A 27960-nucleotide genomic window follows, 5' to 3' on the forward strand; every position below is an offset into this window, starting at 1 on the left:
ATTTTAAAAATAATCATGATTAATCACACTGTTAAACAATAGAATATCAATTAAAATGTATTAAATATTTTGGATATTTTCTACAGTTTCAAATATATCGATTTCAATTACAACACAGAATACAAAGTGTACACTGCTCACTTTATATTTATTTATTACAAATATTTGCACTGTAAAATGATAAACAAAAGAAATAGTATTTTTCAACTCACCTCGTACAAGTACTGTAGTGCAATCTCTGTATCATGAAAATGCAACTTACAAATGTATTTTTTTGTTACATAACTGCACTCTAAAACAAAACAATATAAAACTTTAGAGCCTACAAGTCCACTCAGACCTACTTCTTGCTCAGCCAATTGCTAAGAGAAACAAGTTTATTTACATTTTTGGGAGATAATGCAGCCCACTTCTTAAATACAGTGTCACCTGAAAGTGAGAACAGGCATTCACATGGCACTTTTGTAGCTGGCATCGCAAGATATTTATGTGCCAGATGTGCTAAAGATTCATATGCCTCTTCATTCTTTGGCCTTCATTCCAGAGGACATGCTTCCATGCTGATAATGCTCATTTAAAAAAATGCATAAATTACATTTGTGACTGAACTCCTTGGGGGAGAATTGTATATCTCTTGCTGTTTTATCTGCATTCTGCCATATATTTCATGTTATAGCAGTCTCAGATGATGACCCAGCACATGTTCGTTTAAGAACACTTCCACTGCAAATTTGACAAAATGCAAAGAAGGTACCAATGTGAAATTTCTAAAGATTGCTACAGCACTCAATCCAAGATTTAAGAATCTGAAATGCCTTCCAAAATCTGAAAGAGATGAGGTGTGGCACATGCTATCAGAAGTCTTAAAAGAGCAATACTCTGATGAGGAAACTACAGAACCCAAACCACCAAAAAGAAAATCAACCTTCTGCTGTTGGTATCTGACTCAGATGATGAAAATGAACATGCGTCGGTCTGCACTGCTTTGGATCATTATCGCGTAGAACCCATCATCAGCATGGACACGTCCTCTGGAATGGTGATTGAAGCATCAAGGGACATATGAATCTTTAGTGCATTTGACATGTAAATATCTCACAGCACCAGCTACAACAGTGCCATGCAAATGCCTCTTCTCACTTTCAGGTGACATTATAAACAAGAAGCAGGCAGCATTAGCTTTCGCAAATGTAAACAAACTTGTTTGTCTGAGCAATTAGCTGAACAAGAAGTAGGACTGAGTGGACTTGAAGGCTCTAAAGTTTTACATTGTTAAATACAGGTTTTTTTGTACATAATTCTACATTTGTAAGTTCAACTTTCATGATAAAGAGATTGCACTACAGTACTTGTATTAGGTGAATTGAAAAATACTATCTATTTTGTTTATTACAGTACAAGTAGTTGTAATAAAAAATATAAAGTGAGCACTGTACCTTTTGTATTGTGATGTAACTGAAATCAATATATGAAAATGTAGAAGACATCCACAAATATTTAAATAAATGGCATTCTATTATTGTTTAATTTTTTAATCGCTTGACAGCCCTATTTTTTCTCTCACTTCTCTTTTGTGGCCTTTGCAATTGTTTAACAACCATTATTTAGAATTGTACTACCTTCATAAAAAGCATATTGCCTCTTAAAAATTAGGAACATCATGAAGTCTATATTTATTCCAATTTATTTTAATGTTTCCAATAAGGCTAAATCATATAAAATTTAAGTCTTGTTTTCCGCAAAATGGCAGATGGCACCAAAATATACATATATCTAAAGAAGGATAGGGTAGGAGGGACTTCCACAACCACACAGCCAACTCGTTTAAAAAAAAAAGGGGGGGGGGCGACAAATGAAGAAGGGCATGGAAGGAAGCCTGTGCAAAAAATATATAGTGATGGGAACACCAGAAACAGATTGCTTGTTTAGTGTTCATGGATGAAATTTTGTAATAAATTAAAAACAAAATTATCAGGTAAAAACTGCAATGAGATGAGCTTGAGAGTACATATTGGCCATGCAGAGTAAAGCCCCTTGTGAGGATTGGATCCTTATTCCATATGTCAAGGAAATGCACAGTTAGGGCACCCAAGCCATGGGAATGCTGCAGCAAGATGTTTACGGCCACGCGTGCTTGGGGCGGCATGCGGCGGGGGTGGGGGGGGGCTCTGCCGGTAGCCGGGAGGTCGGCGGGCAGGGTGCCTGCGGAGGATCCGCTTGTCCCGCGGCTTCGGTGGACCTCCCGCGGCTCCCCCGAAGAGCGCTCTCCCCCCCCCCCCTTTGGGGCGGTGAAATGTCTAGAGCCGCCCCTGTTTAAGGAAATCAAATCTCTGCACTCGTGCAATCAACACTGATCCGTGCTGGGCAGCTGCCGAGCTGTAATTGTCCTTCTCTCTTCCGCTTCCTCTCCGGAGCGCAAACATTTCTTCCACTCCGCTTCACCCGCTCCCCAACCACGACTGAAAACTATCGGCAGCAGCATGTAACTAAGAGAACTGCGCCGACCGGCCCCGGCTCGTTCGCTTGTCCAGCAGGGCCGCGCCCATCCGCCCCCGGGGTGGGGGTCGGGTTGTGAACGCTGGCAGGACCCACCGTGGGGTTCACACACGGGCATCGTGGGGCCCCCGTCCCGACTAGGACTTTGGCCACGCCCATAACTTAACAAGGGTGACAAGGAACCAGGTCTGCAATGGGCAGTGGGGGGCCCTGGGCACGGAGCCGCCCCCATGCGGCGAGGCGCAGTTTGCTCGGGGAGCCGGCCCTGCGGCTGGGGGTGATGAGGGCAGGCTTAGGGCAGGGCTTCAGCTGCTGTCAGTGAGCATGTGCGGCCCCTCCACGCATGCTCAGCAGCACAAAGGAAGCCACAGCGGCTCGAGGGGGCAGAGTCAGACACCAGCTCAGTCCCGTGCTGAGGGCCAGGGCAGGGAGGGAGGCAGCGCCGGGCACAGGGGCTCGCTCTGCAGGTGAGGACAGACTGACACAGGCCGGGTGGGCAGGACTGCAGACTCATTGCCGGGGGGGCTCTGCAGAGCTGGGGAGGGCTGGCAGCTGAGAAACTCAGCTTCTTAAGCGGGGGGCAGACAGACCGGCTTTCTGAGAGTGACCGAGGGGTGGTGTGTGGGGCTCACAGGAGCGGGGACTGAGTTTCTGAGCCGTGTGGTTGTAGCAGATTTTGTCCCCATCCACTGTAAGGCTCGTGATGCTGTTATCTCTGGGCTGGAGCTGTTCACCTAATGTGCAAATCAGCATGTTCTCAAGAGAGCCTGTGCTGTGTGCTGTTATTTCCATACTATTTGTACTCAGGGCAAAACCTGTTAGAGAGTAGCTTTGCATTAACAAGACTCACAATCCACTCTGTAGTTGAGGAGGGGTGCCAGTGCCATCTGCTTCTGCTGAATCAAATCTTTAATTTATAGAAGAATTTTGTTTCTAGCCCCTATGATTGTGAAGACAACCTCCCAAAGCTGAGCCAAGTGTAACCATTGCAGCGTTGAAGTCTTATGTTCTCAGACATAGCACTCTGGGTGCCTCCAATACTGCTCAGTAATGCCAACCAGACATGTAACTGGGACAAACGTGATCAGTTTTGTTTTGATGCTGTAGACAAAGTTGGAAGCAGCAGCAGAGAAAGTCATGGAGGAGAAGGCACCAAAGACAAAGGCTGGGAAAGGGGTAGCATAGCATAGTAGAGACCTCACTGTCCGGTAGGAGAAGAATTCTCCTTTTCCCAACCTTTCCAAGAGGAGAGAGAGACTGAAGGTGGGACCGGTGCCATGTTTGGAATAACAGTAATGAGAGTGGTGGGTTAAGAGAAGTAGAATTGACCAGGCTCAGAAGTGACTTTTCAGTCACTTAATTTCCCACAATCTCCAACCCAAGCAGAAGCTATAGTGCTTTTCAGGGATTCTGTCCATATGAAATGTAAAGTTTGGTGGCTTAGTTCCCTTGATAAAAATGTGCTTATATTTTCCCCCCTTTATATTGTTTGATGTGCATCTTTTCCACTCCCTCCCCAGACCTAAAAAATGGTGTTAGAAATTTTGCTTCCAGAAATTCTCTCTTCAAGCAGAGACCCCAGACATAATTACTGTCTGGCCCAAAGGTGAATGTTTTAGGAAGTGATGCACATGTGAAAACAGGAGATTCAAAGAGAAACTGCCTTTGAATTAGAACTGTATCGAGTGCTACCAATCTTATGCTCAGACCTTGCCTGCTACAGTAACCCTGTCTTTACAGGTCCTCAGAAAACTGCACAATCTGTTTTTCTCAAAAGAAACATACAAAGTCCACTTGTTCCAGGCTTTGCCTGTAGGGCTTTGTCATTAACAGAATTTACTCAAAATATATATGTCTCTAGTTGAGAGAAATTTTGCTTGTCTTTCTGACTTCTCCCAACAGCTCAATGGCATCGCCAAAGAGATTGCAGGGTCTCACAGCAGCTACAATCACTCCAATGACTCCAGATGGGTAAATATTATCTCTCACCGCCAAAAGGGTTGCTGTCAATGTCAATTAATGTATTGTGAACTTTTTCCCAGAACATTACATTTTCCTACTTGCTTTTCAACTACTTTTTTTTTAAGTTAACTTTCTAACAATGTTCAACATCCCAAGATGACAAAGGTTTGAAAAGGCTTTTGTTTGACTGACAATCCCCTTCCTTACAGTCCTGCAATACTGGGAGCAAAGGTTAATTTTGTGGTGGTCAAAAAAATTTTGTGGTGAGAATCTAGGCTGGCTCGGGAGGAAAAAACCAGGTTGGTTACCCTGTAAAAATGGAGTTGCTCAACCTTACCTGCCATTGATAAGTGCTTTGAGATCTAGGTTTGAACAGTGCTATGTCAGTATTTACGCCACTCCTTTCTACTTGTAAACTGAGAACATTTGATCTGGAGTTATTGAGAGGCCATAAATATGGAATCCAATCCTGATTATTCTTATTATCACAAGCAAAATAAAGACTGTCCCTTTCTCTCTTTATCCAAGCAAAGAGAAAGGGCAAAGTAACATCCACCAGATGCCATTTAACAGCCTGCATCCTGTAACTATGAAGGATGGTTTGCTTAGCCACTTCTTACAGTAGTAGAGTGTAGTTCTAAAAATAACTTGTATTTTTAGAGTACCCAGAAGTTGTTCATAGCGCTTCCCTTCTCAAAAGCGCTTAGTTTAATTACCAAAAAAGACACAATGGATTACAGCAACAAACAATTGGTCAGGAGGCCGTGGCGGAATTAAAAGAAAGAGGCATGAATGTTAGAACTACACCATGATGTGCTGACACTGGATTGTTATGTGCACTAAATGATCCTGTGACATCTTTTGGCCTATAAATATCCATATGTGTACATCACACTTCTTTAAAATGCATTTTTAAAAATTGTTTTATAATCGCACACATCTTTAAATCGGGGTTAAGGTTGCTGAAATGAGCACCCAAACAGTGGGCCTTGAGGGCACACGGGAACAGGGAAGTGTGGGCGGCTTCAGTCTCTTCTCAGGCGACATGGGAGCAGTGAGTGAAGGAGCATTAGGTGACTCTAGACCTGCTCAGTGTGTTGAGAGCCCAGACCATGCATTCAGGTGGCCAGCAACACTGGCAAATTGAGTGGGAGGGAGGGCAAGCAAGGTTTCAAAGTGTGTGTGCTGGGGGAGTGTAACTGGGTGGCTTGCTCTTAAGGGCTGGATGGAGGTCCTACAGTTAGTCATCCCAGATTATGAAGGAGTCACACCTAGGTTGAATCAGGGAAGCAGGATGCAGAGAATGGCTTCAGCACAATATTCTTTGGTCTCACACGCCTCCCTATCTCCCCCACTCATGCTGGGGGTGGGGAGGTGTGCTGGAGAAGAGCCCTTATGGCAGTGCTCTGTTTGCAAGAGAGACCCCCTGGATAGGAGATATTTTCCTCCTCCCTTTAAGTCCCCTTTATACTGCCAGAGTGGTGTAAAGTGATCTTCATGTAAGGGAGAATCAGACCCCGTCTGCCACTCTGACGTTGGCTCACTAGCCACATAGTCAGAATAACTAAAAGGTTCTCCTGGTGACTAATTTAAAATCTGAACCTGATAGAGATGCTGTGATTACACATGCTGTCTGTCTCACCAGTTTAAGGACAGCTAGACAGTTAGCATTTTGAGTCACACTCCAATGTCCAAAGGGAACTGTATGGCTGACCAACAACACTACATATTTCATCTTGTTTGGGAACTATGCATTTTTCCCCCTGGCAGATATTGAATCGGGAGCTCAGATTTTTTTTTTTTATCTTGATCCAAGAGCGTTCCATTCCAATCTTAATTCTCCTTAAACTACAATGTATAATACAAGAAACACTTAATAATCTGAGCATGGTAGAGCTGCTGGAAATGAGCCACTGTATTTTAATAGGGCAGAAAAAAACCCCACAAAGCATCTTCAGTAGCAGAGATAAGTGGCTATGCCAGAGGGTCTTGTTTTGTCTCTCGTGTTAAAGCCAAGACCACAGCCCATTAAAGGGGTTAAATGGTGAGCATCCAAGAATGTAATAGGAGGGAAACTGTTTTTCCTCTAATATTTTACTCTGAGCCTTTCATCCTATATGAAGTCTTAGTGCTCCACAAATTACAAGCGTGCAGCACACCAGTGAGATGCAGGGAGTGGGAAAGTGGCACTGGCAACCATCTAACACACTGTAGAATACAGGTGGGGAGGGTAAGGGAAATTTTGACCAAGAATGCTGGAACTTACCTCTGATCTTTGTTTAATTCTGTGATGGCAAAAATGGATCACAGCAGAGCTGGTCAAGATTTCTCAAAATCTAAATTTTTATGAAATAAAATTATTCTGTAAAGGTCACCATTGTTTGAGCAGCTCTAGATCATAGGGTCTGTCTCAGTGATTTCTGTAGTCAGCATGTACCATTTAAAATTCAGACAATAGTTTTTAAGAACTCCTTCTGCAGATTAAGCCTGGATCCTGAGCAACAAATTGTAGCCATCTCTCATGTGACCACCAGTAACACACATTCTGCAGAGCAAATTATACCTCTCATTGACACAGGCACAATCCCATTGTCTTCACTAAATTTGCACAGATTGGAATTTAGCATACAATATCTGGGAGGGGCTCTGCAGGGCAAGCAGCAGTAAAGAGTAACGCATATATTTTCACTAGAGACTGCAAAATTGTAAAGGTATGGGGCTAGGTCCTCAGCTGATGCTAATTTACATCAGCTGAGGATTTGGTTCTCTACCTGCCACTGAAGAGAGCAGATATGACTGTGAATACGCAAAGGAATAGCTCTGTCAAAGCAATAGTTACTATTTTTACCTAGTCACTTTTCAGTTAGACCTGCAGTCTTCAAGCACTACAAGATATTAAATGTTTGCCCAGGGGAGAAAGGGCCTTGTTTGTTTTTTCTGTATCTGAAAAATCCACAATAAACTTGCCTAGAATTGTCTATCCACCTCCGAAGGCCTGAATGAACCCGGCTGGCGATTGGAGACTTCAGTGTCTGAGATTCTACTAGTTTCAAACCAGCCATTAAAACATAATTAAGCTTGGTATCCTTTCTAGCTACACTTTATTACGGGCTTACCCCATGTTCCTTAGAACAATAGTTCTCAAACTTTTTTTTTTTTTCGCGGACCACTTGAAAATTGCTGAGGGTCTTGGCGTACCACTTAATGATCTTTCCAAATGTTGTTTGTACCATTAGTTAACTATTGTAAAGCACGTTGGATAAAAGCGCTATATAAAAAAACCTTAATAATAATCCACGTTTTTTTGGTCTACAAAAAAAAACCCCAACTCATATTTTAATATCAGTAGTCTTACCTTTCCAGTGCAATGGATGTGCCCTCTCTCCCCCGCTGCGGCAGCCCCCGAGCTGGGGCTGGGAAGGAGGGGGATGTCTCCCCGGCAGCCCCAGCCCTGGAGCTGGGGAAAGTTGCTTCTTTGTCTGGCCGCCTCTCCCCACCCCCTCTTCTCACCCCACAGCCTGCCCCCCCAGCCACCACCTCACCTTACATGTGAGTCTTCTCAGCGGTTCCCATAATTAGGTGGGTGGCCCTTCATTCTGTTGTGTGCAGCCACCCAGGCATGCGCCTTAGAGGGAACTACCCGCAGACTACCTGAATGGAGCTCGTGGACCACTGGTGGTCCACGGACAACAGTTTGAGAACATCTGCTGTAGCGCTTTCCAGAAGTCAGAGCCAGCCTGGTGGCTGCTGTGTGCTCAGAAGGGCAGTGGTTACGAGACAGAATAAGGTAAACTTGAAAAATAGTGTTCCTATCAAGTCTTCAATATATATTTTTTTAAAGGCATGAATACATTGTAGCAATAATAGAACACGTGAAGCTTTGTGGTTCTGATCGCTGAATATCTGGGTCCTATAGTTCTGTGAATCTCATGCTCTAGGAACCCCGATTAGGTCTCTCATACAGGACCCTTTCTAATCTGGTGTTCTCAGCCCCAAATACCCTGTTCAGAAGCTTTTATGTATAGAGGTCTCCACAATTCAGGAAGTGGGCAGATGAAACTTTTTTTTTTTTTTTAAAGCTAGATTTCATACTCCCAACCCCTCTAGGGTATTAGAGGGAAACCTGTTAGAACTTGTACTTGGTCAGGGATTCCTTACACCAGGGGTAGGCAACCTATGGCACGTGTGGCGAAGGTGGCACACAAGCTGATTTTCAGCGGCACTCACGCTGCCGGGTCCTGGCCACCAGTCCGGGAGGCTCTGCATTTTAATTTAATTTTAAATGAAGCTTCTTAAACATTTTTAAAACCTTCTTTACTTTACATACAACAATAGTTTAGTTATATATTATAGACTTATAGAAAGAGACCTTCTAAAAATGTTAATGTATTACTGGCACACAAAACCTTAAATTAGAGTGAATAAATGAAGACTCGGCACATCACTTCTGAAAGGTTGCTGACCCCTGCCTTACACACATGTTATTTCTGTCCTCCCCTTTTTTATCTTTCTTTTCAGAGAAATTAACCTCTCTGTGATTGGGCAATATGTGGATTATCTTATAAAAGAGCAGGGTGTGAAGAATGTTTTTGGTAAGTCTTAAGTAGTGAACTGTGCTTCTTGTCAGCCAAGAGCTGTGATGCAGTGGAATATGGGGATGGGAGCATTATAAACGTGCACTTAAGTGGAAGAGATCATAATCTATTCTTTAGGAATCTGTTTTAGCCCAAATTCCCAGTTATGTGCAGGATAGAGCAGAAGATGAGAATGTTACTGGAGTGGGGAAGGAAGCAAAGAGACAACTACTAGACAATGCCACATTAGGGCATTAAAAAGGATCAAAGCAGTGACAGAAAAGACCCATCTGAATAATTCTGTCCACGTTTGGGCAAGATGTGGTCACCTGATAGACAACATTGGATATGAGAGAGATGCATTTATCCAATAGGCACCTTTATCAAATGAGCTTCAAGTCCATTGTTCTCTTACAAGGGTTTCTTCCTTTCTGATTGTGTTGGCCTAGGAGGTCATATGCATTTAACTCTTTCAGTGCTATAGGCCTCTCCCTCTCTTGGGGGGGGGGGTGCACACACACACACACTCTCTCTCTCTCAACGTTTAACTAAAGCACTTTAAAAACAATTTATTTAAATCAGTGCAAACCCCTGTGTGGGCTTGCATATCCATTTATAACTGTCCAATATTGGGTTAGTTTGTGTGATTAAATTTCAGTATGGTATTTAGTCAAACCGGTGCAACTTCTCTGTGTAGGCCAGGCCTTAGAGTGTGTTGTGTTCTGCTTGAAACAGTGAATGGCACAACAGGAGAAGGGCTGGCACTGAGCACCCAGGAGAGGAAGCAGCTGGCAGAGGAGTGGGTGACCAAAGGGAAAAACAAGTGAGTAGCTCTAAGGAAACATGTCTGTTCACCTAGACATTACTGCTTGTCTAAGCAAAGGGTGCATCATCTAATTACTTCCTCTATTTTGTTTCCTTGTCCCTTTTTATCAAGATTTTGCTGGTGTTGTCAAAATCAGGGACTATAGAAATGCTTATGGAGGCATGTGGAAGAGAGGTGGTTTTGGAAAATGCCCTCTTCCTGTTGCTTAAGTTGGGGGAAGGGAAAGTAATAAGGGATGTGAAAATGAGACCATCTCTTTGCTGCTTTTCTGTTGCCTTAACACAGGCATGAGAGCCTCACAATCTTTGTATGTATTTATCTTTTCAACACCCCTGTGTGGCAGGGCAGTGCTATTATCCCCATTGCACAAATGGGAAAACTGAGGCACAGAAAGACTAAGTGACTTGCCCAAAACCACACCAGAAGTATGTGGCAGAGCAGGAAATTGGCCCTATGTCTGCCGAGTCCCACGTTACAACTCTAATCACTGGACCATCCCTCTTCTTGGATGTTTTGCATATTCTCATATCACTCGCCTTTGCGCTGTCTCTAACGTCCATGTTGAAAGTGAGTTGCGGGGAGGTGAGAGATGGGGAGGAGAATGTGGAATTATGGGGAAGGGACAGTGAAAATCGGGGGAGGGATAACCGGGGTGGGTGGAGGAATTCCCTGAATTTTCTTTTGGCTTTAAACTTTCTGGGCTTCTCTTGAGGGGAGAAAGAGGAAACAAAAATGGGTGGTTTTTTTTCCTTGAAGTAGGGAGGGGTATCTGGATAATTTTTGTTCAAGTTTGAGTTAAAAAAAAAAAAATTCTGGATTCGGGTTTGTGTTTTTGTTTTGGGTTTTTTTTATTGTTGAATAACTCAAAAAATTCCAATGGAAAGTTTAAGGGGGAGGAGAAAGAATTTTGAAAATTTCCCATGAAAAATGAATTTATTTTTTTAACCTACTCTGTGTGACTCTCTAAGCTTGCCTACAATGGGCCTGATTCTCCACAGCCTTGTACCTGGTGCATTCATTTCTGCTGATGCAAAATGGTGTCAGATGTTGCAGATCAGAATGATTAGCACTTTACATAGAGGAAGAGACTACACAAGGGGCAAAGCAGGGGAGAATCTGGCCCACTGCTTCAGGAGGATCACTTGGCCAGCATTTGGCAGCTCTGGCGATGAGGATCTGAGAGAGCTGCAGAAATAAGATTGTGGGATCAGGGTGTCGAGAACACCTCTGGGTAGGGGAGGGAACTGGGAAGAAGTGTTGGATGTGTGGCTGAACTTTTTGCTGTACTCTAAAACTTTGTTTCTAGATCCCTTTTAGTTTGTATCCCCACTCCAATGAAGTATCTCTGTGTGGACAAATAGAGGACATAATTCAGTTACCCAGACTGTCTGGCATCTTTCCCCCACATTTAAATTCCCATGAACCAAAAATAACAGCAACCTTTCAATCTTTTTCTTGTGCAGGTTGGATCATGTGATCATTCACGTGGGAGCATTAAATCTACCAGAGGCAAAGGAACTGGTGCGTGTGTGAATTTTCTCTTCGCCGCCTCCTTTTGTCTTTCCATAACCTTACATACGAGTGGGTTGGATCCTCTTTTCTGAGTTTATGCACTTGGTCCAGGGGGATCCTGAGGGTACATCTACATGGCAATAAAACACTGGCCTGGGTCAGCTGACTCCGGCTCACAGGGCTTGGGCTGTAGGGCAATAAAATTGCAGGGTAGACTTTTAACTCAGGCTGGAGCCTGGGTTCTCAGACTCGCCCACCTTACAAGGTCCCAGGCTCCACTCCGAGCCCAAATGTCTGTACTGCAGTTTTATGGCCCTGCAGCCCAAGCCCAGTGAGCCTGATGGTATTTTATCAATGTAGTCATACCCCCTGAGTCTTTGCGCACACAAGCATTGGATCTAATCAGCCTGAGTTGGTTTGCTCTACTAGTATCTTCTGGGCAGCTGTCAGATTATGCAGAATTGATTTGTTTGTATTGCTGCAGGGCCTAGGATTCCCTTTCATGGAGCTGGACCCCATTGCACTAGGTGCTGTACAAGCACAGAATGTTACAAATAGATTCTCTGCCACCATTTTACTGGGGGGGAGGAGACTTCCAAATGTGACCTGACACCCCTCATGTGAATGGCCCCATTCATCTCAGTAATATAATTAATGATCATTGTAAATTGTATTAATCACTTTGCTGTGGGTCACTTTAGGATAAACCTCAGGCTCCCCTGGGATTGAGGCTCTTTTGATTTAGTTCACTGGAGGAACCAGCCAGGCTCCTCTTCACTGCACTCAGGTTGTGGGAAGGTTTAATGAATGGAGGCTTTTGCTCTTTGAGGCTTTGTCCTAAGGGATGAGCTTGTGTCATGAAGTTGCATCAGCTTGTCATGAGGGGATGTTGCTGCCTCATTGATGTATCAAGTAGCATCTGCTGTGCCCTGAAAATTCTCAGGTACCCTTTAACATTCCACCAGGTAGGCATGCAGGATGTAGGATCTGCATTCAACATTGCCACCTTTTCTCCAGGAGCATCCCACTCAGAAAATTGCTATAGATGTCCGGGACAAAAAAATCCCCTCCACACCAGCCTGTGTTGCAAGGAAATAAAGCGTCATTAGTGCTGAGAGAGTGACACTAGGATGATGGGCATATGTTAGAAAAACCTAGTTAGGCTTATGGATATTTTTTTATTTTTTTATTTATTTTGGAGCCATCCCTAAGCACAGCCTACTGGTAACCTGGCTCCCCTATACCTGCACTTGATTCCTTTTTTTCCCCCCCCCCGGACCCCCACTCCTCATTTCCTCCTCCTCTGTTTCTTAGGGGCTTCCATACTCTCCCGTCTTCTGACTCAATCTCTCTCTGTCAGCCCCTGTTCACTTATGCACTGTCTCACTCGCTCTCACTCCACACATGTTCTCAGGCCCAGATGGTCCACTCCGGGCCACTTCTTCAGGGATGTGGGAATCCTAAAGGCACGTAGTAGCTGAAGGAAGGGAAAATTCTTGATGAACCTGATGGTGCCAGAGAGCAGGATTCTATTCCCTGCTTTTGCCACTTACTTCCTGTGTGACTTGAGCAAGTCGCTTAACCTGTCTGACCCCATTTTACACATTGGGAGACAGTGATGCTAACCTATTTCTTGGGAGGTGGGAGTTGTAAGGATGGAGGACCATTCATTAATCAGGCAGAGGTAATAGATGTGTGTTTTGTTTAGAAACAGAGGTAGTGCATTACATTGATGGAAGGGCCCCTTCATCCCTGGCACAACTCCCATTGACTTCAGGGCTGAACTTGTCCCATAATGTACAACTTGCTTCTAAGAGTTTAATTCATAGCGGTGAAATGGATTGATGTGGTGGTTCTTTGCTATGTGCAGGATTAAAAATACATGCAGTGCATGCACCTTTTGATACATTCTGTTCTTTCCTATTCAGGCCAAACATGCAGCTGTAATAGGAGCCAGTGGTATCGCTGCGATTGCCCCCTTTTTTTTCAAACCTACAAACAAAGGTGAGCAGAGATGTCTGTGGCCATCAGACCCACAGAAGCCCTTTTTCTTCTGCAGTTTTCCACACATTCAGGCTGTCAGCAGTATGATATGGTAAAGGGAGGTCATGTTTTTTAGAGATCTGTGGCAGCAATGCTGCTGTAGTTGGTCAGAGTATCTGTATCTTTGCTATATGGCTCCTCAATGATAAAACTTCCTTTATAGTGCTTATATTCCTCATTCAAGTGTTTGGAAAAAACTCCAAGAGGGCAGGTAATCGAGTTTTAATATAGGTCCTGTGTTATAGTCTCCTCCTTTACCCTCTGCTGCTCTGGCTCAGAATGTCACCATCCTCACTGTCATATGGACATTCTTTTGGAAACCATTTCTGGAAATAACATTGTTTGAATGCCAGTGGTGTGTTTGGCCTTGGTCAAAAGTGAAGCTAATTGATGATCTCTTGATGCCTACTGACACACCAAATTGCATACATTACGTTGGCATATTTGACAGTTTCTGGAAGCACAGGAGTGGATTAACAGGACCAGTGCATATTACTTGTGAGGAGCAGAATTACTTGGGAGCAGATCAGAACTGAGGATAAATGATAGAGCTGTGTGGAAGAAGCTTGCAACACTCTGACCCTAGCCAGTGTTATGAATTCCTCAGATTAGCCCAAAATGAAATAACCTATTGTTGTCTGTGTTTTTATATAACACATGTAATATGAAGGAATTACACTGGCCCAGTGGGTTTGAAATAATCACATTTACTAATCTTATACACCATTCAAGGCCTAGCTACGTATATACACTGCTGTTCTGTTGGCTTCTGAAACCTAGACATTGAGAAACACTAGAGGGCTCACAATTAAAAGCACAGTACCCAATTCCTATATCCTGCACCTATTAAGTGCAGAAGAGATAGAGAAATAAGGTCTCCTTAGAGATAGCAAGTGTGAAAAATCGGGACAGAGGGTGGGGGGTAATAGGCACTGGGACAGATTGGATCACAGAACCCCCCTGGGGAGCTGCTACCCGATGTGCCAAGACTACCTCTGCTCCTGCTTTCTCTGCCAGCTCGGAAACCCAGCACCCTGTCTTGCTGAGCCAGACACTCCCATCTGCTCCAACAAAGACCCAGGGTCTGAATTACTTGCCCCAAAGCTGCAGGTTTACCTGAAAGCAGCTAACAGAAGTGTTCCTGTCTTTAACACTCAGATGCCCAACTCCTAATGGGGTCTAAACCCAAATAAATCTGTTTTACCCTGAATAAAGCTTATGCAGGGTAAACTCAAATTGTTCGCCCTCTGTAACACTGATGGAGAGAGATGCACGGCTGTTTCCTCCCCCCCACCCCGGTATTAATACATACTCTGGGTTAATTAAGAAGTAAAAAGGTGATTTTATTAAATACAGAAAGCAGGATTTAAGTGGTTTCAAGTAGTAACAGACAGAACAAAATAAGTCACCAAGCAAAATAAAATAAAATGCGCAAAACTATGTCTAATCAAACTGAATACAGATAAGATTCTCACCAGTTCTAAAATGCTCCCTTTTACAGACTAATCTCCTCCTTTTAGCCTGGGTCCAGCAATCACTCACACCCCTGCAGTCTCTGTCCTTCGTTCCAGTTTCTTTCAAATATCCTGGGGGGTGGAGATGCTCTCTCTTTAGCCAGGTGAAGACAAAATGGAGGGGTCTCCCGGAGTTTAAATAGACTTTCTCTTGTGGGTGGAGACCCCCTCCTCTCTCCTATGCAAAGTCCAGCTCCAAGATGGAGTTTAGGAGTCTCCTGGGCAAGTCACATGTCCGTGCATGACTCAGTTTTTACAGGTAGCAACCATTGTCTACATGTTACCTTGAACCACCTCAAGTAGACTTTTTATGTGGATTGGAGCATTCCAAGATCCATTGTCCTTTAAGTGTTTCTTGATTAGGTACTTAATTTCAACATTCCTTTCTCCAGGAACTGACCAAATGCTCTACTAAAGTTATTTAGAAATCAAGCCAGTACACAGCCAACATTCATAATGTTCATAACTTCAAATACAAAAATGATACATGCATACAGATAGGATTAATACATTCAGTAGATCATAACCTTTACAGAGATATGCTTAGAATGTGTTTTATACTACATATGCTATGTAACATATCTCCGTAAAGCCTTAAGGGAGGTACTGTCACAGGCACCTATGTAAGAAAAAGCCCCAAATATCTGGACTGTCCCTATAAAATTGGGACATCTGGTCACCCTACTTGGAGATGGCTTGCTGATAAGTCTGTGAACCTGAACTCTCCTTTATGTGGATGACCTCCTTCCCTTGCCTCAGTGTATGATTGCCTTCTTTCACTGCCTCTTTCAGATACATTGGTTGCTTTCTTACGGGAAGTTGCATCTGAAGCCCCTGGCATTCCATTTTATTACTATCACATTCCTTCTTTAACAGGTGTAAAGAGTAAGTATATTGCTCATTCAGTGACTCTTGCTCCTATTACATGCAGACTTTCCCTGTTCAAGGGATTTACTCAGAAAACAGTTGGTGAATCTAGAATTAGAAAACAAATTTAGCTTGTCTACATTAGAAAATGTTACTGTGCCGAAACAGGATTGAATGGTCACGTAGGTGCTGTACTTAGTGGGGAAGGAGAATTAATAACTCTTGACATCAAGAAGGATGAAGTATTTAATGCCTATTTTGCTTCAGTCTTTACTTAGAAAAAAGTTAATGGTGACCAGATACTCAACACAGTTAATACACAGGACCCTCGCTAGAACATGCATCTATATAGCATACATTCGCATATAACACAGTCGCAGCCATGGAACCCAAATTTAATTACTTTAATTGCAGTTCATTTTAACGCGGTCCCTGTGTTAAAGCAGTACCCTGCATGGATACCAAATCCCGCGTTCTAGTGATAGTCCGGTGTATTAATAAGGGGGAAGGAACTCAGCCAGGCCTGATGAAATTCATTCTAGGGTACTTAAGGAACTAGCTGAAGCAATCTCAGAACCATTAGCAATTATCTTAGAGAACTCATGGATGATGGGTGAAAGGCGAACATAGTGCCTATCTATTAAAAAGGGGAACAAAGAGGACCTTGGGAATCATAGACCAGTCAGCCTGACTTCTGTACGTGGAAGGATACTGAAACAAATTATTTAAAAAATCAATTTTGTAAACATATAGAGGATAATAGTTATAAAGAATAGCAAGCATAGATTTTTCAAGAACAAATCATGCAAAACCAACCTAATTTCCTTCTTTGACAGAATTATTGGCTTAGTGGGTGGGGAGGAAGCAATAGATGTGATTGTAAGGCTTTTGACATGGTCTCACATGATGATCTCCTAAGTAAACTAGGAAATGTGGTTCAGATTAAATTACTATAAGGTGAGTCTGGAACTGGTTGAAAAGCTATACTCCAAGAGCGGTTATGAATGGCTTGCTATCAAACTGAGAGGATGTATTTAATGGGTTCTCAGAGGAGTCAGTCCTGAGTCTGGTACACCTCTACCCCGATATAATGCGACCCAATATAACACTAATTCGGATATAATGCGGTAAAACAGTGCTCCGGGAGGCGGGGCTGCGCACTCCGGCAGATCAAAGCAAGTTCGATATAATGCGGTTTCACCTATAACACGGTAAGATTTTTTTTTTGGCTCCCGAGGACACCGTTATATCGAGGTAGAGGTGTACCACTCAATATTTTTATTAATGACTTGGATAATGGAGTGGAGAGGATGCTCATAAAATTTGCAGATAACACCAAACTGAAAAGGGTTATAAGCACTTTGGAGGACAGGATTAAAATTCAAAACAACCTTGACAAATGGGACAATTGATATGAAATCAACAAGATGAAATTAAATTAAGACAAGTGCAAAGTATAACAGTTAGGAAAAAATCAAATGCCAAGCACAAAATGTGGAATAACTGGCTAGGTGGTAGTACTGCTGAAAAGGATCTGTGGTCACAAATTTAATGAGTCAACAATGTGATGCAGTTGCAAAAAGGCTAATCTAAGTCTGAGGTGTATTAACAGATGTACCTCCCATCTCTGGTTGTACACAAGACATGGGAGGTAATTGTTCCATTCTACTCTGCATTGGTGAGGCTTCAGCTGGAGTACTGTGTCCAGTTCTAGGCATCACACTTTATTGAAGATGTGGATAAATTAGAGATCATCCAGAAGAGAGCCACAAAAATGGTAAAGGTTTAGAAAACCTATCCTCCAAGGAAAGGTTAAAACAGCAGGACATGTTTTAGTCTTGAGAAAAGAAGACAGAGGCTGTGGCTACACTTAGCACTTCAAAGCGCTGCCGCGGCAGCGCTTTGAAGTGCTAAGTGTAGTCAAAGCGCCAGCGCTGGGAGAGAGCTCTCCCAGCGCTGTCCGTACTCCACCTCCCTGTGGGGAATAACGGACAGCGCTGGGAGCCGTGCTCCCAGCGCTGGGGCTTTGACCACACTGGCGCTTTGCAGCGCTGGAGAGGGTGTGTTTTCACACCCTGCTGCAGCGCTGCAAATTTGTAAGTGTAGCCAAGCCCTGAGGGGCGGACCTGATAACACCTGAAGTATGTTAAGGGCCGTTACCAAGATGACGGTGGTCAGTTCTTCATGTTCAGTGGAGGTAGGAGCAGAAGTAATGGGCTTACTCTGCAGCAAGGGAGACTTAGAAAGGTTTTCCTAACAACTAACCTAACTATAAGGATAATTAAGCTCTGGAATAGGCTTCCCAGGGAGGTTGTGGAATTCCCACCATTGGAGGTTTTTAGGAACAGGTTGGACAAACACTTGTCAGGGATGGTCTTGGTTTACCTGGTCCTGCCTCAGCATAGGCAGCTGGGCTAGATGACTTCTGGAGGTCCCGTCCATCACTATGCTCCTGTGAGTCTATAAGATGAAATGATGCTGACTATGACATTGTGACCAGTGAAGACCAGGAGAGGTTACGTTTATAATCATGTCCGCTAACCATGGTTAAACCCTGCTTCCAGCAACCTTTCACCACACCTAGCTGAAAGTGATAACCTCCACTTGTGCTGCTCAATACTGACAGCATAATCCTGGTTAGCTAACTGAAATACTAATCCCATACAGTCACAATAATCTTTTCTAATGTAGACAAGTCCATAGATGGTTAGCAGTGCAGCTGAGAATTGAACTTAAGTTTTTGACTCTTGCTCTAAGCACCACACCATGTAGCCTCTTTGAATATATTTTTAAAGTGTAGCTGCCAGTTCATTTCTGAACTGCTTATCTAACTGTATTTCTCAGTTTCTGAACTAAGATTAATACTCAAAGGAAATAAGACATCTGATAGATATTAATGAAATCACTGCTGTGTAACAGGGCACAAGCCAGGAAATAGACAATTGGGGGGGGGGGGGCGGGGAATGCGGGTAGCAGAATTTTATAGAAGCTTTTCAGCTTAGATGTGGATGTGTCCCACATGATCTTGCTTATTGTCAATAAGCAGCAAGTATGTAACACAGGAGTAGGTATAAATGAGAGGGGATAGTGACAATTCTATATCAATGGTACATTTCTCCCATTTGTGCATCTCTTCATATATTCCAAAGTTACTTTACTGGTTCCTTTGAAGCTATTTAAGTAACCAAGCTCTTACATTTAAACCGTAAAGAAAATGTTGGAAAGCAACAAGTCTGCCTCTGATTACCTTGTGTAAGGGGATGGGAAGGGGAGGGAAGGGACCTGACTCTGCTCAGATGAAGAATAGTAAGGCTTGAGTGACAATGATGATCCTTTTGAGGAGCAGACAGGGACCTCTTATGTGACTGGAATGTGTTTCTTGACATGAGATTGTTGTTCTGTGCAGTTCGTATTGAGGAGCTGCTGGATGGTATAAAAGAACAGATCCCCACCTTCCAGGGGGTGAAGTTCAGTGACACAGACCTCTTGGACTTTGCACAGTGTGTGAAGAACAACAAAGAGCAGTTTGTGCTACTCTATGGGGTGGATGAGGTAAGGGGGCTCCACTTTTAATGATCTCCCCTAAAAACCATATGGCTTATGCTAAGACACATACTGGTTCTAACCTGAACAATTACTGCCCTGTGCAAATTGAATTCTAGCCATGTTCAGGACTGCGAGTTGTACTGCTCATTCTTCCTTTGCTTTTTATTATATGAAATAAAATGCTTTTTTTGCCCCCACAAACTAGCATCTGCTGAGCGCACTGGCAATGGGAGCATCTGGGGCAGTTGGAAGGTCAGTCTTTTTGCATTCCTGCTCCATTTGTTGCCATATTTACCACTGTCTGTCTATGTACCCTACAGTAATATGGCCCCTATTACTGTAATACCCTGAGTACCTCACAATCTTCAATGTATTTATTTATCCTCACAACATTGCTGTGAGGCAGGGTTGGACTATTACCCTCTTTAGTCTCTCTGAACTTCAGTTCCCCTCAGTAAAGAGACTTCTGTGTGATCTTAGGGAAAGTGGAGAAGGGAATCGAACCTAGGTCAGGATCAGTGCTTAAGCACTAGCCAACTCTTCCTCCCCCCCTGAGGAGGCGTAAATGAGTTACCATACCGCATTGCAATTCATGTGTACAATATATAAATCACACAAGTGACAAGTAAACAAAGTGATTGTTCCCAGAATGTTTTTCCAAGAACAAAAAAATCAGTTAGCCAATGTCATTTGTAAAGGATGATGGGAAGAGAACACTTAATTGGAACACTTTCTTTTTTTTCATTGGGAGCAGTCATGCTTTTAAGGCTCAACTATATACAATGTGTTTCAGACCACGTGGAATTTCTAGATCGGAATGATTACATTCTGAAAATAAAATATTGCACTAGAAAGCCTGGGACTTCTTGTTTGTTCTGGTTGTGGTGGCTGCTCTAAGCACCTCTTTGCATAACTGAGTTTACTTTGTTTTTTTTGCAGCACATACAACTACCTGGGCAAAAGAAACAACTTGATGTTGGAGGCTTTTGCAAAGCAAGACCTTGCATTAGCACGACAGCATCAGGTACAGCATCTTCACTTGCTCACAGTGGGAGTGTCCTCTCTCGGCTTCCCTAAACTCAGGGGTGAGCTGGAGCCGGTTCGCACCGGTTTGCGGGAACCCGTTGTTAAATTTAGAAGCGGTTTTAGAACCGCTTGTTAACTAGCTTCCCTGCGAGGGAAGCTTTGATGGGCTCTGCCTGGGAAGCCTGTAATTCCTCCTCCCGGCCGCTGGGGGGCGCTGTGCTGTGCTGCGAGAGCCATGTGAGCTGCCTCCTGGCTCTGGTGCTGCTCCTGCTCTTTGGACCTCTGGCCCTGGGGCTCCTGCTGCTGCCTGGTGAGTCCCTGGCTGCCTCCTGCTGCTCCCAGCCCCCCCCCCCAGTGAGTGTCTGCGCCCCTCCCCCGCCTTCCCTGCCCCCAGCCACCCCCTGCCCGCAGCCGCCCTCTGCCCCACCCCCTGCCCCTGCCGCCCCTGCCCCAGCCCCAGCCGCCCCTGCCCCCAGCCAGCCCCTGCCGCGCCGCCCCTGCCCCCAGCCAGCCCCTGCCGCGCCGCCCCAGCCGCCTCTGCCCCACCCCTGCCCGCGGCCGCCCCTGCCCGCGGCCGCCCTGCCCCAGCCAGCCCCTGCCGCGCCGCCCCAGCCGCCTCTCTGCCCCGCCCCTGCCCGCGCCGCCCCTGCCCGCGGCCGCCCCTGCCCGCAGCCGCCCTGCCCGCAGCCGCCCCCTGCCCGCAGCCAGCCCCTGCCGCGGCCGCCCCCTGCCCACAGCCGCCCGCAGCCCGCCCGTCTGCATCACCTGCCCACAGCCAGCCCATGTCACTCCCTGCCTCCAGCTAGCCCTGCCCCACGCCCCTATCTGCAGCCAGCCCCACATCCACTGGTGCCCTGCAGTTCCCAGGGCAGTAACCCTGCACACCTGCTTCAATGAGGGGGGGGCAGGGAGCAGCTGGGACCCACACATGTGCACACCCGAGAGTGACCAGACAGCAAGTGTGAAAAATCGGGACGGGGGTGAGGGGTAATAGGAGCCTATATAAGAAAAAGACCCAAAAATTGAGACTGTCCCTGATCACCACCCACACCTGTGAAACGGAGCTCATTTCTAGTTCAGCCCCATCTTTTTAAAAAAGAACTTTAGGTAGGGTTAAAATACATCTGTATTTTCCTGGACATGTCGGGCTTTTCGGTTCTTAACCACCTCCTGGGAAAATATGGACATATGGTAACCCTATTGGTACAAAAAATACATGCTGTCACACATCCCTTAAATCAGAACTTTTTTATAGGGAACCCGTTGTTAAGATTTTGGCAGCTCATCACTGCCTAAACTTCTCTTCACTGGGCACCATTCATTCTGTGGCTTCCCACCACCACCACTTTAACCACCTAATCTCTCACCACTATGTTCACACACAAACAATCTGTTTGTCTGGTACACAGCTCCCCTTTTCTCAAACCGATCTAGGCAAGAACCCTGCTATTTTAACTAGCCAAGGCACAGCTCACCTTTCTTCCCCTTGTGTAACCTCCCCTTCAGCCCCCAAAACCCTATGTGAAATGAGCACTGTCCATCTCTTCCCTCATAAACAGTCTAACCCAGACAGGTATGTGTGTTTTCCCCCAGTCACATACAAGTTTTGGCTTAGGCACAACCTGCTCTAGGATCCTCTTGTCCCATTTCCAATCAATGTTCTTCTCATCCACCCTCCTTCCTCTTCCCTTCCTGTCGGTGTGCACACAGCTACCTGCTGACTAGTCTGGAGGACTGCCTCCTGCCTTTCTAACCTGGCTGAGCACCCCCTTGCTGATTGATAACCACCATTCAAATACTCTCCATCTATAGCAGGGGTAGGTAACCTATGGCACGTGCGCCGAAGGCGGCACACGAGCTGATTTTCAGTGGCACTCACACTGCCCAGGTCCTGGCCACTGCTCTGGGGGGCTCTGCATTTTAATTTAATTTTAAATAAAGCTTCTTAAACATTTTGAAACCTTACATACAACAATAGTTTAGATATATATTATAGACAGAGACCTTCTAAGAACGTTAATGTATTACTGGCACGCAAAACCTTAAATTAGAGTGAATGAATGAAGACTCGGCACCCCACTTCTGAAAGGCTGCCGACCCCTGAGCTATAGGGCTCCATGCCCAATCTCTTTTAAGGGGTGGTGGTCCTAGTTGTCTTTTTAACCATTCCAGATGGGTCATTGTCCACTCTACTCACTTTTTAACCAGTCTTGGCAGTTTCTTTCCCCTCCCTCATCAGTTGCTTGTGCGGAAGGAAGGTTAGGCTGGACCAAGCATCACCTCTTTCCTTCTTGTCTCTCCCCTCCACCTCTCCCACACCACTGAGATTGGGCTTTCTTCCTGGTTAACAGTAGGCAATAACATTCTGCACAAGGGTTCTCCATCATGCAGAGTTTCTCGGGTCACTATGCCATTACCCTTCTTGCTCAACATGTCGGAGGCCATCTAGAGGAGTCAGGAGGCCTGAGCGATGGTGCAGTCAATATGCAAATGATACACAATTTTCTATCGCAGTCTTGAGCAGCTGGGGCACTTCTCCTTTGCTCTAAAAGAGAGGGACTGGTGGCAGGAGCGTGGGGGGCCATGTTCAACAAAGGGTCCTCTACTCTGGAAAGGACTTCCTGTCTGGAAGTCTAGAAGGGCATGGTGCACCAGTTTCCTCAGACTGTTGTGTTAAGGGGCCAAGTTGAATAATAAGGATGGCCTGAATGGGAGTGGTACATTGAGGTGGGAGTGGGTCATTGAGGGGGAGGAGCTGTGGATGATGTACTTTTGGGGATAGAGTAGGTTGATTACTTAAGAAGGCATGGCAAATGTACGGGGGACTTTCCCCTTTGTTATGTCATATATATAACTGTTGTTATACAAGCATCCAGAGCTGTTAGGATATATGTCTTGTAAATATGAAGTGAATTAAAAAATACTGTCTGTTTCTCTTCTAGTTCTGTACTGGAGAATTTCTCAGCTTTGTATTCAAACTAGGTAGGTGCTGCAATATCTTCCTCCCTCACTGTGTTGTAAAACAGGAACTGAAAATCCATGAGTTTCACTGAAGTTTCCAGGTCCCTGCAACCTGAGAAGCTCCCTTCTGAACGGTCTTGTGCAGAGAGAGACCTCACATCTGCTGTTGCTCTTGAGTTATCAGCAGTTGGGAGTTCAATGACTGAGCTGGCAAAGCACATCCAGAAAGATTCTACTCACTCTTCTCTCCTTTCTCCAGGCTCTCTGACAAATTCCCCAACTTCAAAAAAAAAAAAAAAAAGTTTATCCTGACTATCCATTTTTCTTAAGTCCACTCTGTGTCACTGTTACTGAGTTCTCAATCCCGGACAAGATAATAAAGTGCCCTGATGACAAAGCGCAGGGGGCCTGATTCTCCTCTCTGTTATGTTGTGTGGCAAGGCACCTTCTCGGTCTCACCAGCCTCCGCTGCTTTTAGCCTTGGTGAGACAGGCTTGGGTAAAACAGGCCCTCTTGGTTGCACAGGGGAAGTCCATTCCTTCTCTCCACCAGTCTTTTGGGCTTGTTTGCATTCCTTATGGGAGGAATGCAGCCTCCTCCTGGTGAAGCTTGCTGTCTTGCTGCTCCTAACCTGTTAGCAGCATGACTCCTCCTTCTCTCACTCTCCCCTCTTCTCCTAACAGGAGGGTTTAAAAGGGTCTCAGGCAGCCCTTAGTGGGAATCAGCTGATCTTAATTGACATAAGATAACTCCTTCTCAGCTGATCCTAATTGATTGATTCTCTGGTAACCCCTTCTCAGCTGAACCTGACTGACCTGTAGTTACCTCTCCTCAGTTGATAAGGAGAAGGGCTTTTTAACCTTCTGGGACTGTTTTCTACCCCTTCCCTCTTGAAGCTGTCTGTCCTGAGTTTATCACAGTTGGTGTAACTTCAAGCGAGTGGAGTTTTACACAAGTATAAGTGGTATGAGTGAGAGGACAATCAGGCCCAAGAATCTAAACATCCATTTATGAGGGAAAATAAGTGTTTTTACATTGTAGGCCTACCCCCCCCCCTTGTGCTTTCAAAACTATATCTATTGACTTGGTTGGCAAAAATACATGTTTTCTCCTATTAACCCTGTAGAGCCATCACCGCTTTGGGGGCCAGAGGCAGATTCTTTCTGGTTTGCACATAATCAAGAGAATTATTTACAGATTCTGTATAGAATTCAGTTTTACTACTTTGAGTAGCAGCCGTGTTAGTCTGTTTCGGTGTTAGTTTGTATTACTTCTGATACTATATGTAAACCACAAAGGACACGGTTGGGCTTTCGGTTCCTAGGTTGTTTGCTAGGCTGAGAGTTAGATGATGCATCTTATCTATAAAGATGACCCTAGTTTGATCTGGAAGTCATGGAAAAACAAGTATGGGAACCCTCACAAAGCTATACTTACAGAGTCACTTTTCAGAGCATAAGCATGCATTACTAAGGAAATATTGTACTTGGGGCATTTTGGAGGAAAATATGGGTAGGTAAGAGTGGTTTGTACTGTAATACAGGATGGCTATTAACTCTGTTTTCTGTCTGCAAACATTGCTTGCTGATTACATCTTTTTCTCTTGTGGGAATTTAAACTCTGACCATATTCTAGGGTTTCACAAGAGATGGAATAGTTGGTGCAGTTGGGATTTTAGAGCCCTCTGTAGTGACTGTCTTTTATTTAAGTGATGTATTTAAGTAACCTGCTTTTCTTTTTTTCTTTCTTTTTCTTTTTGCCTACCTAGGTTTTGGTGTTGCACAGACTAAAGCAGTCATGAGTTTTACCTCAAGGATTCCAATGGGTCCCCCACGGCTTCCGCTCCTGAGTGCCTCTGTGGATTTTATTGAGAAAGCAAAAGCTAAAATGGATAGCCTGATTATGTGACTGTCCCAGCAGTTGATCTGATATTAATATGGATCTGGAGGTTTGGGGCCTCTGCTTTTGTGATTCATCACTCAAAGAGTTCTCGTTGGGGGGGACACTGACTCAATGAGATTTCCATCAGTTAATTTGTAATAAGTGACTTCCTATCAAGGATGGCCTTGTTAGTCTATGTCTTGCTTTCTTTCCTTTAGCATTACCCAAAGGGGGAACTTTTATAATACAGGTGAATTCTGTTCATATGAATGGCCTGGAGGACATCTGAGACCTTTGGATAACCAGGTGTTCAGATAAATGGAAGTGCTATTTTTAGCTGCAGTTTCACAGGTCTGGTCTACACTTCAAATTGAGGTCAGCCTAGCTACGTTGTTAAGATGCCCTAACCTCTCTGGTAGATGTGGCTAGGTCAATGGAAGAATTCTTCTGTTGACCTAGTTACTACCTCTTGGAGAGGTGGATTACACCTATTGAGGGCACACCCCCTTCTGTCGCTGTAGGAAACGTCTACACTATGGCGCCACAGCGGCACAGTTCCAGTGCCATAGCCGTGCCGCTTGAGTGACTGTAGTGTAGACAAAGCCACTGTTTCATGCTGCAGTGATGCCAGTCCCAGAGGGAGGAGGGGAGAAAAGGATCTGGTATCACTGCAGAATGAAAGGCTGGAGGGTGGGGGAGACAAAGAGGAGGATGGGAGAGAGAAAAGAAAGGAGGTAGAGGGGAAGGAGCCACAGGAGACAGGAGCCTTCTTGACAGCCCAGGATTCCACAAGCACCAGTACAGATACTGTAGTGAGGGGTACAGCTGCCTGGCTCCCTCCCCACAGCTGTCAGCGCTAAAAGTGCTCAAACAACACCAAGGAGGTTTTTGTCTCCTGCAGCTATTCCCCCTCTTAACTACATTTTGGATCCCCAAGAGTGTGATCTGAAAGAACAGTGTATCCCCCATGCGTGTAATGAGCTGCTAAGAGGTTATCTGAATCAGCACAATTAATTGGGCTATTCAGTTAATTGAAATTTGAACTTTGCCTGTAGTTACCTCTGCCCTATGGTGCACAAAAGCAAGGTATGCTTCTAATGAAGCAAACTTATAAGGGTATGTCTGTACTGAAAATGCTACAGCAGCACAGCTGCAGTACTTCAGCGTAGACACTACTTACCCCCATGGCAGGGGTTGACATAAGTTACACCAACATAAGTGGTGGTGTCGACATAGCCTGACTCTCTGCTGAGGAGGAAGGTTCCTTGCTGGAATTCTGAGTTCCTCTGGAAAGGGAAGAGGACTCTCTGGCTTCCAGAATTTCCATCTACTATGACAGTCCCAATGCCCCACCCCCACACTTTTTATGATGCTGGGACGTGGGTGAAGTAATGTCTCTTGTACTCTGACATGACATCATCATTCTGCTCAGACTAGTATTTTAGTGTAGCTGTTATGTCATATAAACCTACAAAACCTCCATTTTTACCAGTGAGTAAAAGGAATCAGGTTAATGTGCCCAGAACTCCCAGAAGACATTCTTCTTCCATAGGCTTCTTTCCCTTTATCTTTCTTCTCCATTTTCTTGCTCTCCCTGTATTTCCTCAAACAAAAAATTAAGTAACTCTTTTGTGACAGAAGGCACTTGCTCCATCTTGTTCCCAGCATGTGCTGGCTAAAGCAGCACCAGGAATTGAACCAGAGGTTCTACATGGCAATGCAAAGCACTACCACTTCTTACAAATGTCATTTATTGCTGATGTTAAGGGGCCCTCTACACATATTGGACCTAATGTGCCACTACACCATGTGTATTTGTTTGCACCTTGGCAAAATGCTACCATCTAGGTGCCTGGAGAATTTTGATTTGGTAGTGTTTTACACCCACTTTGCACAGGTAAGAATGACTGACTGCATGTGCAAGGCACGGAGAATCAGGTCTGAGAATCTGGTGATCTGTTGCTATTTTAGTATCCAAGGATTCTGGGTAACCTGGAGAGTAACATTCCATTAACTTCTTCAGTTTGGCAGTAATAATCTCACTTTCTATCTGCAGAACACAAACTGTAGAAGCCCTGACTGAGTTAGATAGTTGACAAGGTTTTTTTTTGTTTTTTTTCCTGAATCTGTAAGGCATGTAGGTAAGCTTCCCTGGTGGGTCAAACATGGAAGAAGGTGGCCTCTGAAATAGCAAAGAGCACTGCACATTTGCAACTGTTCCTTGCACAACCAACCATTGATTGGCGAAAGCATGCAGAGAGCCAGCATGACAAAAATCAAAGGAAAAAATAAGACTATGTGCACACTCCCAAATTCAGCTATTTTAGGAGAACTCTACTGTGTGTTCCTTAAAGCTTTTTACTTTGATGTTTTTAGGTTCTCTAATCCAAATGAGATTCTCTATTACTGTTCCAACATTATGCACATAACAATACACTGTTACTTACTTTCTGCATGTTTTAATATAATATATAGATGCATCTAAACAGGAGATCTTCAGTTGAATAACTTTTCTAACAGACCCAAATTATTCCTGGTATTTTTAAGTCTGTCTTGATCTGTTTATACAAATCTCCAGATATTAAACTGTGTTTACATCTGAAATTTTGTTTAACATTTCAATGAAGTTTCTGTGTGTGTGTGGTTTTTTTTTTTTTTTTAGTGATCATTAAAAGCATTCTTAAAAATATTTTGCCTCTATTTCCTCCTCGGGGAAAAATGCTCTTGAGGGGGCAGAGGTGGATGGGTCAGA

The 27960-nt window shown here is 44.4% G+C and overlaps 1 protein-coding gene across 2 annotated transcripts; it reads left to right on the top strand.

The window, feature by feature from the left end:
- Positions 1-2410: 2410 nt before the first annotated feature.
- Positions 2411-27826, top strand: NPL (N-acetylneuraminate pyruvate lyase). 2 transcript variants are annotated; one of them, XM_039486742.1, is made up of 12 exons: positions 2411-2482; positions 4399-4467; positions 8977-9050; positions 9768-9855; positions 11322-11379; positions 13299-13374; positions 15720-15812; positions 19201-19346; positions 19546-19592; positions 20280-20364; positions 23309-23348; positions 25096-27826. In XM_039486742.1, the coding sequence occupies exons 2-12, from the start codon at positions 4403-4405 to the stop codon at positions 25233-25235; spliced, it is 912 nt and encodes a 303-aa protein (XP_039342676.1). In that variant the 5' UTR covers positions 2411-2482; positions 4399-4402; the 3' UTR covers positions 25236-27826. The 2 variants fall into 2 exon arrangements, with proteins under 2 accessions (XP_039342676.1, XP_039342675.1); XM_039486741.1 differs by lacking the exon at positions 2411-2482 and adding an exon at positions 2926-2963.
- Positions 27827-27960: the final 134 nt, after the last annotated feature.

This window comes from Mauremys reevesii, linkage group 8 (genome assembly GCF_016161935.1).
Source record: "Mauremys reevesii isolate NIE-2019 linkage group 8, ASM1616193v1, whole genome shotgun sequence".
NCBI lineage: Eukaryota > Metazoa > Chordata > Testudines > Geoemydidae > Mauremys > Mauremys reevesii.

Coding starts and splice junctions, on each gene's coding strand:
- NPL (XM_039486742.1), top strand. CDS start 4,403: ATGGCATCGCCAAAGAGATTGCAGGGTCTCACAGCAGCTACAATCACT. Junction 9,051..9,767: donor GGGTGTGAAGAATGTTTTTG/GTAAGTCTTAAG, acceptor TGCTTGAAACAG/TGAATGGCACAACAGGAGAA. Junction 13,375..15,719: donor TTTCAAACCTACAAACAAAG/GTGAGCAGAGAT, acceptor TGCCTCTTTCAG/ATACATTGGTTGCTTTCTTA.